Raw genomic sequence first — 13,381 nt, 5'->3', positions numbered from 1 at the left:
ACGGCCAATAAATATATACACGTACTAAGCTTTCGATACTACGTTGTGCCTTTTCCTCTGGTGCCGGTGTACTACTTTCAGTCTCCATACTGGCAGAATTTGAACTAGTCTCAGCAATTGGTTTTGCTGCAGGTTTAATAATTGGTTTTACCATAAGTGCTCCCGGTATCGGTGCAGTGGCTCGCAATGCTTGCAAAACACGACCAAGAAACTGTTGCGTCGCTGATTCGTATAAATCAAAAGCGATTTGATAGGCCATCAAGACACAATCTTGGGAACCTTTGCTAAGTTTATCTAAAAGTTCTGCAACAGCTAATGGATCGTCAAGAAATATTAAGCACTGACACATATTCACATAGTCAGGCGTTCCCAAATTACGATAAAGGTTTACTAAACATCGAAGTACGGTATTACGGAAGCCTCTATTTTGTATAAGACTCATAACAACTTGGAATGCATATGACAGCATACCACTTACGTCATCCTACAATTAAAAGAGAAAAAAAAAAGGGAAGTTAATTATACAAAACTTTAGTGCAAAATCGATAATACAAAATATTTACTTTGTATCTTACAGATTGCATAATGGCAGCTTCAAAAACATCCATTCTGCGTGTTTCAAGAGCAAGACCAAGTGCCTGACGATATTGATTGTCTTCTAAACAACGATGAAACATTCTATTCACAATTCCTTCAAGTCTTGGATCTATTCCCTTACTACCAGGTGGTAATTTTCCCTCAGCTTCCAATACACGTTGTTGAGTATAATAATCAATGCATTTTGCTATAAGAAAGATATTACTGATATAGAAAATACAAAGGAAAGTGTCTCATTCATATTAAAAAAAAAAAAAAAAGAAAAAAAAAAAAGATTTATATAATACCTATGGTAGTATCGACGTATTCATTACGAGCATTCACGTCAAACAGTTCACCTGCTCCAAGAGCATAGGTAAGAGAATCTTCAAAACTTCCTAAATGATAATAAACTTTACTGGCTACTAAAGCAGCCAATTCGTGTTGGTTAAACGATTTATCCTCGTGTAATATTTCACTAAAATATTAAACAAATCTTATTTATTTCAATTATTTCATATAAATTATATATAAATATTTTTGACGTACATCTTCTCAATCGCTTCAGAAATTTCAGGCCAGAATTCATCTACAATCATGTCGAGTTTCTTTAAAGCAAACACCTTTAATTCCGGCATTGGCTCCTCGAGCAGAGATATAATACCAGCTGTGAAAATACAGTAAAATGATAAGAATCAAATTATGATTCAATTATTAGAACTCTATTCTCATATCAATCAACCATAATGATATATAAATGATATCAAACATTGACAAGAGTATCATAGATTTTTAGGTTAGGGAACACAGGATTTGCAAATCATTATATATGCATTAGTGACTGTCGTCAAAGTATGACAAAGAAAATCAGTTATAATATATCCAATACGCGTTGCAATAATTTATACGTATCTAAAGTAAAATATTACCTGCAGACGTGATGTTCATCTTGATTTTCACTTGATATAACTTTTTCTAAAGAAATCTCAAAGAGAAAATTTGCTGAAATCCGACGGAGATCTTGTCAGCTAAAATTCAACTGAATTGAGGCTACGGCACCTTCGTCAGTATTGCCAACATGAAATATATAAATCTATAACGATAGATACACTTTAGAAAATTCTAATCTATACGTATAAATCTAACCTCACAAAATACATTAATTAAACGCAATTTTTATAGGAATTAAATATAATCTTTATCTAACTTATGATTATGTATTATATATATATATATATATATAAAATGTTAAGAAATAAAAATTCCAATATCCCACGATGAAAAAAGTTTTATCAGCGCCTCCGTTGACGATGCTTGGATCCAATGTCGCTGTTGTCGATGCCCGCTGATGATTAAGCTATACGAATATTTACTAATACTTATGATTGTATGAAATAAATTTGGATATTCCATACTACGTAATTAATTAATTAACAACGAATCGAAAATGTAGCCAATAGCTCAACGGTATATTCCGTTTTATTACAATTACATTGTTACATGTTACGTCGTAAATAATATCAATTGTCCAAGTGTCATCATGCGGATGATTCTTGCTTATGGAGATACACAATTCTTTCATATTTTTCGTATAAACAATCGGTCATTTACGTATAATATAAATTTACTATAAATAAATAGAAATATAATAAAAATCGAATGATTATATATATATATAGTAAGTTGATGTGTTCCGTGATTAAGAAGGATACGATAGAGTAAACATCGATAATCGATAAATATTATAGAAATCAAGTTCTTATTACATGCCATAAGTTTTCTATTATAATTTATTATATAATTTGTTAAAACGAAATTCATGAAATAAAGGAGAAAAGTATTGAAAATTTGAAATATCCAAAGACCACTTACGTGAGATCCATTACGTTCGCCTTCTGCCGCGTAAATGAAGACAGGATCACGATAGCTCCATTCTGATTGGTTGTTCGTCTTACAACATAATCACGTGACTTAATATCACGTGACTTTCATCGATCTAAACTAATAAACTTAAAATGAACAAAGGACTAATGTTTATACGTGCAAGCGATATATTTATATAAAATACAGTTTAAAAAATGCAAATGTTTTAAATTTTAACGTTTGATACCAGAATACTTGTGGAACGACAATCACCCTGTCATTTTGATTTCATTTTTATTTTTTAATAATGATAATAGCAATAATATAAAGTAATATAAAATAATCAAGTCCATCCATGTGGATCAGCACATGCGGCAATTTCGACTTGATGAGATCTAGATCGATATTACTTGCGATCTATCAAAATCTAAATTTATACCGTATAATGTGTATTATTGTCAAACGAATGACTGAATATTTTAATACGTTTTCAATATCGTTTCTTTCCAATTTGAATTAAAATGGAATTAAAAGTACTTACATAGATTTTGTACATTGTACAAAAAATATATTTCTAATAGATAAATAGATTTAGATAGAATTGTAAAGTAATTTTTTTAAAGGAACTCCCTCCGTTTCTAATTTCTTTATCATTCTTATTTGTTAATGATCGTTAAATAAAGAAATAAACTTTTTAACAATTTTATATAATTGAGCTTTAGTTTTATGTGTTTAAATTTGATTGAAAATAAAAAGGAAAGAAATTTTATTGCACTTGTATTTCATATTTTGTTCATATTCTGTCACTGAAATCATATATATATATATATATATATATCCTTTTATCAGCGAGGAACGAATGAAAAATTTTAATAAGAAAAAAAATTTGAGGAATAGGTAGTGTCCAAAAAAAAAAAAGATACTTTTGATTAATAATCTTTGATTTTAAATGTATATATATTTCATTGTATTTGTTTTTTTTTTCGTTTTTTTTTTTTTTTTTTTTTTTTATATGTAGAAGTAGGTACATGGACGTACATCACAGCAGAACTCTGAATTGAATAAATATATGTTATGTATATATACATATATATATATATATATATATATATATATATACATATATAGACATACACATGAGAATAATTATTTACATATGAAAAAACATCACGAAGCGTTTTAGAAACGACCGTAATCGATAAAATATTTTGTTTTTGTTTTTTTTTTTCTTCTTTCTCAGCGCATACGAGAAATTTCCGTAAAATAAATGTCGTGCGCATGTTTCTTTCTTTTTTTTTTTTTTTTTTTCTTTCTTCAACAATAAATAATACGCGCGCTGTAAGATTTAATCGATACATACAGTCGTGTCTATAAAAAAAAAAAAGGAAGGAAAAAAAGAAAAAGAAAAAAAGAAAGAAAAAAAAAACAGAAAAAAGAAGACAAAGAAAGTGTCGTTAATGATAGTAATGAACAAAAAAATTGTTGTCTATTTAAACACAAATATCCGTAAAATTCTCTTCTTCAACTGAACATCGTCGGCGTGTAACAATTGTGCAATTTTTCCCCACAAATTTTTTATACAATTCCATATGCACGCTAATATATATATATATATATATATATATATATATATATATATGTATGTATGTATGTATGTATGTATGTATGTATGTATGATCAGAGAATCGATTAAAAATTAATAAATAGATATATTATATACAATGATATTAAATGCAATTCATTTCTCATTCAAGTAATTATAATATTATTTATCGATTTAAGAATTCTTTCCTTCTTCTTTTTTTCTTTTGTTTGTTTTTATTTAGGCATTCATACAATATGATAATAAGCTCAGCGAAAATCGGCGCAACAAGATCCATTCGTAAAATAACGGGATACACGTATATATATATATACATATATATATATATATACAATATATACACACATATATATATATACATACATATATATATATATATATATATATACACGTATTTATACACAATTCGTATTTATTTATTTTTTTTTTCATTTTTTTTTCTCTTTATATATATGTACAAAAATCTTTCATATACGAAATCTTTTATAACGATTGTAAAAAATTTTGTCGGGTAATAAATATGGCTCTGCGAGGATCGACGCATATCGTCTGCATAAATGTACATCGAGCGACGCACATTCATCCTATTATAATCAAATTATCACGTCCTTTTCCCTACCTCCGTTTTTCTTTCTTACAAATTCTCAATCGGACTCTCTTTATTCGTAGGTATATCATGTATTTATTGACGCAGAAATATTAATAAGTTCGTTAAATTGGCACTAAAGAGATTACGGGATTCGTCTACGACGCGTGTATGTGTGTGTGTGTGTGTGTTTTTTTTTTTTAAATCGCAGACGCGTGCAACGTGCTTACAAGCGTTTTTAATGATTTTTTCTTTTTTTTTTCTTTTTTCTTTTTTTTTTTTTTTTAAATTTTCCTCTCTTGAATCTTTTTTTCCCATGAATACCTAAAAAAACTTTCGCGTCAAATTGTTTCTCTGTCTACTTCAAATATTCGATTCGTTACATTTTTCTATATCATCAAAAGTACAATTTATGTTTTACATTTTCAAGCTGTAGTAGAGAATGCTCGTTTATTTTCTTTTTTTTTTTTTTTTTTTCTGTTTTTGTTTTCTTTTTGCAAAGCCTCTACCTACACGCTTTTATTCGTCTGTAATATCGTAATATTTTTTTTCTCAATATTCTTTGACTGTTCTTTCCCTATTTATCGTCTATTTTCAAAGTCCTTTCCTTTTTTTCATTTTTCATTATTCTTTTTTCTTCCACTTTAACTCTTCCATCGTAATCTCGCGCCAAATGTGTCCTTTAACATGAGTCTAATAGAGGAGGTACGTGCGGATAGAAAAAGAAGCGGATGATTTTTTTTTTCTTTCATTCATTCTTTCTTTCTTTCTTTCTTTCTTTTCCTTTCAAAGCGATTTATAGCATTAGAATAATTAGGAAAGATCAATAGAATTATAGTAACAGCTTGACAGATGGATGATTTCCGTCACTGGTGATCGATCGATCGTTCATTCGTTAACGATTCACTCACTTTATCAATCTCATCTCTGAATAAAAATTCGTTGATCGTCGTATCGTTTGTTAATTAATAACGAAAGAAGAGAGAAAACAAGAGAGAAAGAGAAAGAGAGAGAGAGAGAGAGAGAGAGAGAGAGAAAAGGAAAAATAAAAAAAGAACAATAATAATAATCACGCCGAAAGAGATAATTAATCATATTGCCGTATATTGCGTCGTTGAAGTAAAAGCTTGGAGAAAATTATTTATACTTTCGATTAAGAGGAATGATAAAATAATAATCACTAGCTCTTCGTTACATACATTAATCTGTTAAATAAGTATAACGAGGGATGTAATTATTTCCTCTTCTTCATATTTTTTTTTTTTTTCTTTCAAGAAAGAAAGAAAGAATGAAAGAAAGAAAGAGAGAGAGAGAGAGAGAGAGAGAGAGAGAGAGAGAGAGAGAGAGAGATAGAGAGAAACGTTAATATGAGCGATCCCACTATATTTCACGGTAGTAACTTCACGATTACGGACGGATAGAATGTTAGGAGGAGGACTTTTACGAAAGCGAGAAAAAGTTCCTTAGAGATTCTAATAGTAATCTACTTTCAACGTTTAGTCATAAGTACGATACTTTCGTGGAAAATATTCCAGAACGTCTATAGGATAGTTTAAATGGAATACAGATGTAATCCATAGAAACGTTAATATTTGAAAAATTTTTAATTTTCCATTTGAACTAGAATAAGATACACAGGGATAATTTGAGAAATTATAATAATCAGATTTTATATCTTTGGATGATCAATACGAAGCATTTTGTATTCTAATCGTGTAAATCGCGCGAGTATATTAACATTAACGCTTAATATTATATAAATAACGGATATACGTTTAATTGTCAACAATTTTATATAACACCTTTTTCATTTTATTAAATGTCAACGTAGTGCGCGGAAATGATGGAAAAAGAAAGAAAGAAGAAGAAGAAGAAGAAGACGAAGAAGAAGAAGAAGAAGAAGAAGAAGAAAAGAAAAGAAAAGAAAAAAAATAGAAGAAAAAACGAAGAAAGAAAGAAGATGTCGTCATTCGTTAAAAAGTGTGTGTGTGTGGGCACGCGCGCGCGTGTGTGTATATACATATATATTTTATTTATATATATATATATATATATATATATATATATATATGTATATATTTAAGTACATACACGTAAAATAGTTGTTTAGTTTGTGTGAGATCGCTTTACAGAAAATCGTAATGTCTTCATTCATTTATATCGTCATTGATCGACGATCAGCAATTGAGAATCATCGCTGTTTAATCAAGTTAAAAACCTATAGGAATATAAGCGTGTAATTTTCAAAAGAAGACGATTATCACATATCAAGCATATTATAACTGATCGTCGATCCTCGTCTAATATATTTAAAATTGTAAATTGTATATATTTAGATAATAAAATCGTTTAATTTTCATTTTATAATTGTACGAAATCAAGGGAATATATATATATATATATATATAGATCATGAAAAATAATTGTATTAATCACATGGCGGTGCAAAGAAATTCATGGTTGATGTGCCAAGCACGTCATTTTTCTTTCTGACAACAATCGCCTGACGACGTATGTAACACGTCGCTGGAGTTCCAGTAACAGAAGCATCTCGACGTACGTGGCACGAACTTTCCATCGCAAGTGTTTAAAAAGCTGGCTTATTCTTGCGATCGAATTTAAAGTTAAAAGATTAAACGAGTCTTCCTTTGTTACAATTCATTAAGTTTAATAGAGTTTTCGATGCATCGTGAGATAATAGTCCGTCGATTAATGAGAATTTATAGTAAATCGCTTCGGCTTACAGAAGTTAGATTAATTATGGCGAAGACGAAAAACACGGAAGACCATCGCGCGTATATCGATTTCTTTCTATTCATTTTCATCATTATTATTTCCTTTGAACCTATCACAACCGACACTGTAGAGCAAACGTGCAGGCCTATTCTTAATCATAATAATAATAATGATAATAATAATAATAATAATAATAATAATAATAATAATAATAATAATAATAATAATAATAATAATAATAATATATTAAAGTCATTAAGATGAGGAACGCCGTCAATATATATACGACTCGGACACGGAAGACTGCAACGAAGATTCCAGTCGTTTTGTTTGTGAATATATATATATACATATACATATACGTATATATATATATATATAAATAATAATAAAAAAAAAAAAAATTAGTATAGTCACATAAATATCTTCGTAGTCAGCTTCTCAATTTCCTCGAGGTATTCGTTCTGATAATGTAACTGAGCTAATTTATTAATCACTCGGGAGTATTTGATCTTTTATCTATTTTTTTTTCCTTTATCATTTTTTCATTTTTTTCTCTTTTCGTTTACTTTCAACCTTCCTTCTTCTTCTTCTTCTTCTTATTCTCCTTTTTCCTTCTCCTTCTCCTCAATAAGATTAATTTTTACAGTTCACAAGAAAACAACGATCGTTGACGTTAACGTCGGTGTTTATCTACGGTGTTGATTCGTAAATAGAATCAAAAACTTATCTAAACTTATCGTACTCGAGTGTCTTCGATGTTTCTCTTTTGTCGACATTTGCCAATGACGTCTTCCTAGGAACGTCCCTTTCAGGACTTGGACTTGGACTAGGCGAGGGACTAGGCGAGGAACTAGGCGATCTTGAATTGTACGAACTATATCTTCCTCTTTTTTGTTTCATCTCCAATTTTCTTTCGTACAAAGGACCACGTATTACTCTCAGTGTACCCTCCAATTCGTATGCACGATCCTTCAATCGATTATACGCATTCAAATCGAGCCCAACCTGTTTCGCCCTTTTGTGTAGTTCTATCAAACGTCGTCTGTTCACTACGTCCTGCAGTACGTATTCCTGTACATATACAACGTAATAGATTAAATAATGATTATAGATTTTCTATTTTTTTCTTTTTCTTTTTTTCTTTCTTTTTTTCTTTTTTTTTTCATAAACTATTATCCTAAAAAATTTTGTATTCGTAAAATAGAAAAATTGTCGTTTACAAACCTGCTGCGTCAATAGGAAATAAATGAACCAACCCACTGCCGTTCCATAAGTAACGAAATAAGTAACAGGTTCCATGATGTCCCATGAATATTCCCACCAAGTTAGTCTGGCAAAACCACCGGCGTGCATGGACATCAATACCAACCATATCCATGCATTGAGATTCGCTCTTCTGATAGCTGCGTTCTCCAGCTCTTGCAGCTTCTGTTTCATCGAAGTCAAGAGTATATGTCAGATGTGCATACATATTTATGTAAAATTATGTGAAAGTTCGTGACAGAACATCAAGACTGTAATGCTGTGTACATATATATATATATATATATATATATATATATATATATATCGAAGTATATAACTCAATATCGTTACTTGATAACTTTATCGTATTAGGATGCATCCTCGTAAACTAAACGTTATAATCGCAGTGCATATAGAGCGAAAGATGTTAAGGTAAATAGCTAGTGGCTGGAGCAAACTGAAAAGGTAGTACATTATTTTCTTTTTAACTGCGCGCATCAAACGTGAAATGACGTCGGTCTATATATAGAAGTAAAAAAAAGAGAAAAAAAAAAGAAAAAAAAAAAGAAAAAAAAAATGAAAAATACGAGGAGGAAGTAGGTTCGTGAATGAAATGGTTAAATAGAGAGAAAGAGATAGAGAGAAAAAGGGAAGAGAGAGAAAGAGAGAGACTCTAAAAGATCTAAGTGAATTCATGACCCAGAGAAAATGGAAAAGCAACGTAGAATGTTTCAGATCTTTGCTTCGTGATTGGAAAACGAAATTGTTTCTATGGTTTCGATATATATATATATACATATACATGAAAGACCGTAGAAATTTTAGTAAAATTACTTGGGAATATCTGTTGAATTGAAAATTATCATTAAAGATTCTTTATTTTACCTCTTCGTAAGGTTCTAATTCCAATTTGATAGCTTCCAACTCTGCCAAAACTTGTCTCTCCATGTCGGCATGGTACTCACGTACCTGTAGAGTTTCGTAAAGTTGGCCCACCAATATTTGCACGTCCGAAAGCTTCTGCATGTCTTCCTGTATATATTTTAGAAATTCATAAAATGAAAGTGATCCATAATCGGTCTTTAAAAATTCAATAAAATTATAAATACCATAAGAGTATCGTTTACTTACCATGGTATGTTTCTGATATATAGGAGGTTGTACCGTGTATTCGGCATCGTTTATTATTAATTTAAAATCATCTTGCAAAAGATTCTCTATGGTGTTACTCGAACCTATCCGAGTACCGTCTAAAAATATCACATTTGTTTTATATATATATATATATGTGTATGAGCTGTTCGTTTGCCAAATCGATTAACTTTATAAAACATAAAAAAAAGAAAAAAAATGGAGAAACTTGATGAAATAACATAGACTACATTTTAAATATTCACTTTAATATATAAATTCAAATAAATATTGTAGAACGTATAAACTCTCTTGCTGTTGCGTTCAAATAGCTGTAATGATTTACGTTTTTGAGTACATATTACGAATTAATCGGATTGGCTTTATGAAATAAAATTATTTTTTATTCGATGGCCGAAAATTATTTTGTCACTCATTGGTAATAAATTACTGGAAATTTATTTGTGAATATAAAAAGTGAGGATTCCATTGAGTGCTTTGACACTTAAAAAAAAAAAATAAAAAGAAAATAAAACAAAAAAGCAACAAAAAAAAATTCCAAAAGTTGAGTTGATCGATCGATTTGACTTATGAATCGCTCGCATGTACTTCTTAAATATAATTATTATTTAATTATCATAGATATTATTTTTCGATGATATTTAAAGGATCGATATATATGATCTTACCTATTGTCGTAACGATCGCTCGATCGACACCACGATCCTCGAATTTGATCATATCGAGGAAATCACCGACGGTACACGTTATCGGCTTCAATGTGAATACGCAGAGTTCCTTTCTCGATGGCAGAGGTAAAGTAATATTTGGCAGTCCCCTCTGATATGTCACGGTAACATTCCGAACTGAAAATAAACAAAAGAAAAATCGTACGTGATATTAGAGATCTCTAATTTTTTTATTTCTTTTATTTTTTCATTTTTTTTTTTTTTTTTTTTTTTTTTTTTTTTTTAATCAATCGTCCTAAGACGATTAAAAAATCTTATTATTAAGGAAACGAGTTATCTTCGAACGATTAAAAAAGATTATTGGCACGAGCTACGCAAAAGTTACACTTTTGTGTGAGCAAATGGAACATGCAAAAAAAGAAAAAAAAAAGAAAAAAGAAGAAATATCTCACGCGATTCTTCTACTAGTCTTTTTTCTCTTGTTTTCATTTCTCCTCCTTTCTTTCTACGAATTTCATGTTTTCGATTCGAAAAAAGAAAACCTAACAAACAATTCCAACAAAAAAAAAAGAAAGAAAGAAAAGAAAAGAAAACAAGGTTTCCTTATTATTTACCATATTTGCGTGGGATATTTTTAAAAGACATTCATAAACAAAAACGAAAAAAGACGATTTTCATTTAACACATTGAAATTCGTGCAAAAAAAAAAAAAGAAAGAAAAATAAGAAAAAAAAGAAAAGGAAAAGAAAGAAAAAAAATTTATCTTTTCCATTATATTTCCTATTTGTTCGTACTTTTAACAATTTCGTCGTAAATTTTCGAAATGACGATATATATATATATATATATATATATATGTGAATTAAATACATAGAGTAGAATGAGTGAGTAGATATACGACAAGGAGCTTGACACAGATCACAAATAGTTTGATTGACGAGTTCGCGATTATTCGTTCGCTTGATAACAGGGGAGGGAACATGATCGAGAGCCTGGGGCCGCATTAACCTGGTTAGAAGCCGTTGAAACGACGGAGGAAGGTATCAGAGTGTGGAGAACGGAATGAAACGAACGACCAAATGTACGAGGGGGGTCCAAGAGGAAAGGGTGAAACGTTTCGCTGTAAGCAGAACGGAACTGAGCGTCGATCCGCAAAGTCCTTTTCTCTCTTTCTATCTACGTATAAAAACGTTTCCACGTATATATATATATATATATATATATATATATATATATATATAAAAGTATGTATATGTGCGTGTATATAGAAAAATATCGTATACGTGCATGTGTTGCTACGTATCATTTCTCTCTCTCTCTCTCTCTCTCTCTCTCTCTCTCTCTCTCTCTCTCTCTCTCTCTCTCTCTTCCTCTCTCTTTCTCTCTCTTTTGATGCATCCAGAATTCCTGAACGATTTTCGATCTTCTAACAGAGAAATTCGAGAAAAGAAAAGGTCAGCCAATTTTGACTTGAGAAAAGAGAGATGGTCAATGCCAAAACTGGATTCGAACTGCTAAAAGGCCAGAAAAAGTCTTTCCTTCTAGGCTTCGAATTTCTCTTAAAAGTAATTTTAAACCATTTTTAAAGATTATCTTTTACAACGTTTTTAAATAACTTTTACATTTTTTTCTTTTTTTTTGTTTTTCTTTTTTTTTTTTTTTTTCCCCCTTACTACTCAAGATCGGTATTCATATCCGCCGTAGCGTAATACATAAGCAGAATTTCGAGAAACGGACACGATTTCCAATTTGAATTCCATTATCGTTGAATTGATCCTACTAGGATTTCCATGTTCATGAAAGTTAATATTGATATCGACAAGGTATTGGAAAGGAGAGGAAATTACGTTGACGTTGCGGAAACGCGACGCGGATCTTTTCATTCTTCTCTCTTTCCCCCTTCATCGACAATTGTTACAATAGATTTTCTTTTGTAAAATCAAAAAGGAATTTTCTGAAAGTTAATAGTACAAATATATAAATCATTTCTAATCAAAACCATTCGACGTATCGTTGTATAGAAAACAAATATAAAACATTTCATATGTAGTATGTATCATATTTGACGAATGGTCTCTAAAGTTTACATGTAACAAATCCTAACCACCCTTTGTATTTATTTTTTACGTATCGTCTCCAAAAAAAAGAAAAAAAAAAAAAAAAAAAAAAAACGAAAAAAAGAGCATAAGAGAAACAAAAAAAAAAGAAAAATTCGATCATTTCCAAACTCTCTCAATAACCCTTCGTATTTTTTACCATGACAAAATTTCTATTTCTCTCTTTATCTCTATCCGTTGGATGCATTGGATCGTAAAGAGAGGAAGAGAAGAGAAGAAAAAGAAAAAGAAAAAGAAAAAGAAAAAAAAAAAAAAAAAAAAAGGAAAAAGAAAAAAAGAAGGTAACGAACTATGTAACGTTATAGTTATATTTCATGTTCGTCTCGCACGGACACCGATATAACTCGAGATCTTACGTCACTCTCATTCTGCAACAATAGTGCGAACGTAATCATTATATCGTCACTTTCTTACAAATAATGTTTGTAAAGATCTTCGAATCATATCGTCGAATCATTTCTAATCGAATTCCTTAATAATGAGACAAAAGTTATATATTAGGTTGGAGAAAAAGAAATCCATTATTATTATTATTATTATTTTTTTTTTTATTTGACCCAAATCAGACAATCCGAAACATGTTAAATAAAGAGTCTTGAAGTTCATGCAAAAATAATGGATTTCTTTTTTCCCAACCTAATATTAAAAAAAAAAAAAAACCCAAGAAAAAAAAAGAATGGAAAATTCATTTCGATTAAAGTTAATGAACGAACGAACGGGATCAATGAATATTACATACATATACATATATATATATATATATATATATATATATATATATACATACGTATCATATGTATTGTATTGTAACGAAGTATTTAAATCATCGTAC

The 13,381-nt window shown here is 29.8% G+C and overlaps 2 protein-coding genes across 8 annotated transcripts in view; both read right to left on the bottom strand.

The window, feature by feature from the left end:
- The window catches only part of LOC124423173 (26S proteasome non-ATPase regulatory subunit 1), a 63,026-nt gene extending 61,320 nt beyond the window's left edge, over positions 1–1,706 (bottom strand). The window contains exons 1-5 of one of the 2 annotated variants that reach the window (XM_046960659.1): positions 1,506–1,706; positions 1,126–1,243; positions 885–1,054; positions 564–784; positions 26–484 (exon numbers count right to left, since the gene is read on the bottom strand). In XM_046960659.1, coding sequence (XP_046816615.1) covers positions 26–484; positions 564–784; positions 885–1,054; positions 1,126–1,243; positions 1,506–1,524 — 987 coding nt within the window. In that variant the 5' untranslated portion in view covers positions 1,525–1,706. The remainder of the gene's footprint in view (positions 1–25; positions 485–563; positions 785–884; positions 1,055–1,125; positions 1,244–1,505) is intronic. The other variant, XM_046960660.1, reaches the window with a different exon arrangement.
- A 4,905-nt stretch (positions 1,707–6,611) lies between these two features.
- The window catches only part of LOC124422434 (calcium uniporter protein, mitochondrial), a 52,753-nt gene continuing 45,983 nt past the window's right edge, over positions 6,612–13,381 (bottom strand). For 2 of the 6 annotated variants that reach the window (XM_046958844.1, XM_046958848.1), the window contains 5 exons: positions 10,433–10,609; positions 9,744–9,862; positions 9,498–9,644; positions 8,592–8,795; positions 6,614–8,438 (listed from right to left, as the gene is read on the bottom strand). In XM_046958844.1, coding sequence (XP_046814800.1) covers positions 8,091–8,438; positions 8,592–8,795; positions 9,498–9,644; positions 9,744–9,862; positions 10,433–10,609 — 995 coding nt within the window. In that variant the 3' untranslated portion in view covers positions 6,614–8,090. Of the gene's footprint in view, positions 8,439–8,591; positions 8,796–9,497; positions 9,645–9,743; positions 9,863–10,432; positions 10,610–13,381 lie in introns of all 6 variants that reach the window. The other 4 variants (XM_046958847.1, XM_046958849.1, XM_046958843.1 and 1 more) reach the window with 4 other exon arrangements.

The sequence above is a fragment of the Vespa crabro genome, chromosome 3, assembly GCF_910589235.1.
Source record: "Vespa crabro chromosome 3, iyVesCrab1.2, whole genome shotgun sequence".
In the NCBI taxonomy this organism is placed as follows: domain Eukaryota; kingdom Metazoa; phylum Arthropoda; class Insecta; order Hymenoptera; family Vespidae; genus Vespa; species Vespa crabro.
This window is presented reverse-complemented; position numbering and strand designations above follow the sequence as displayed.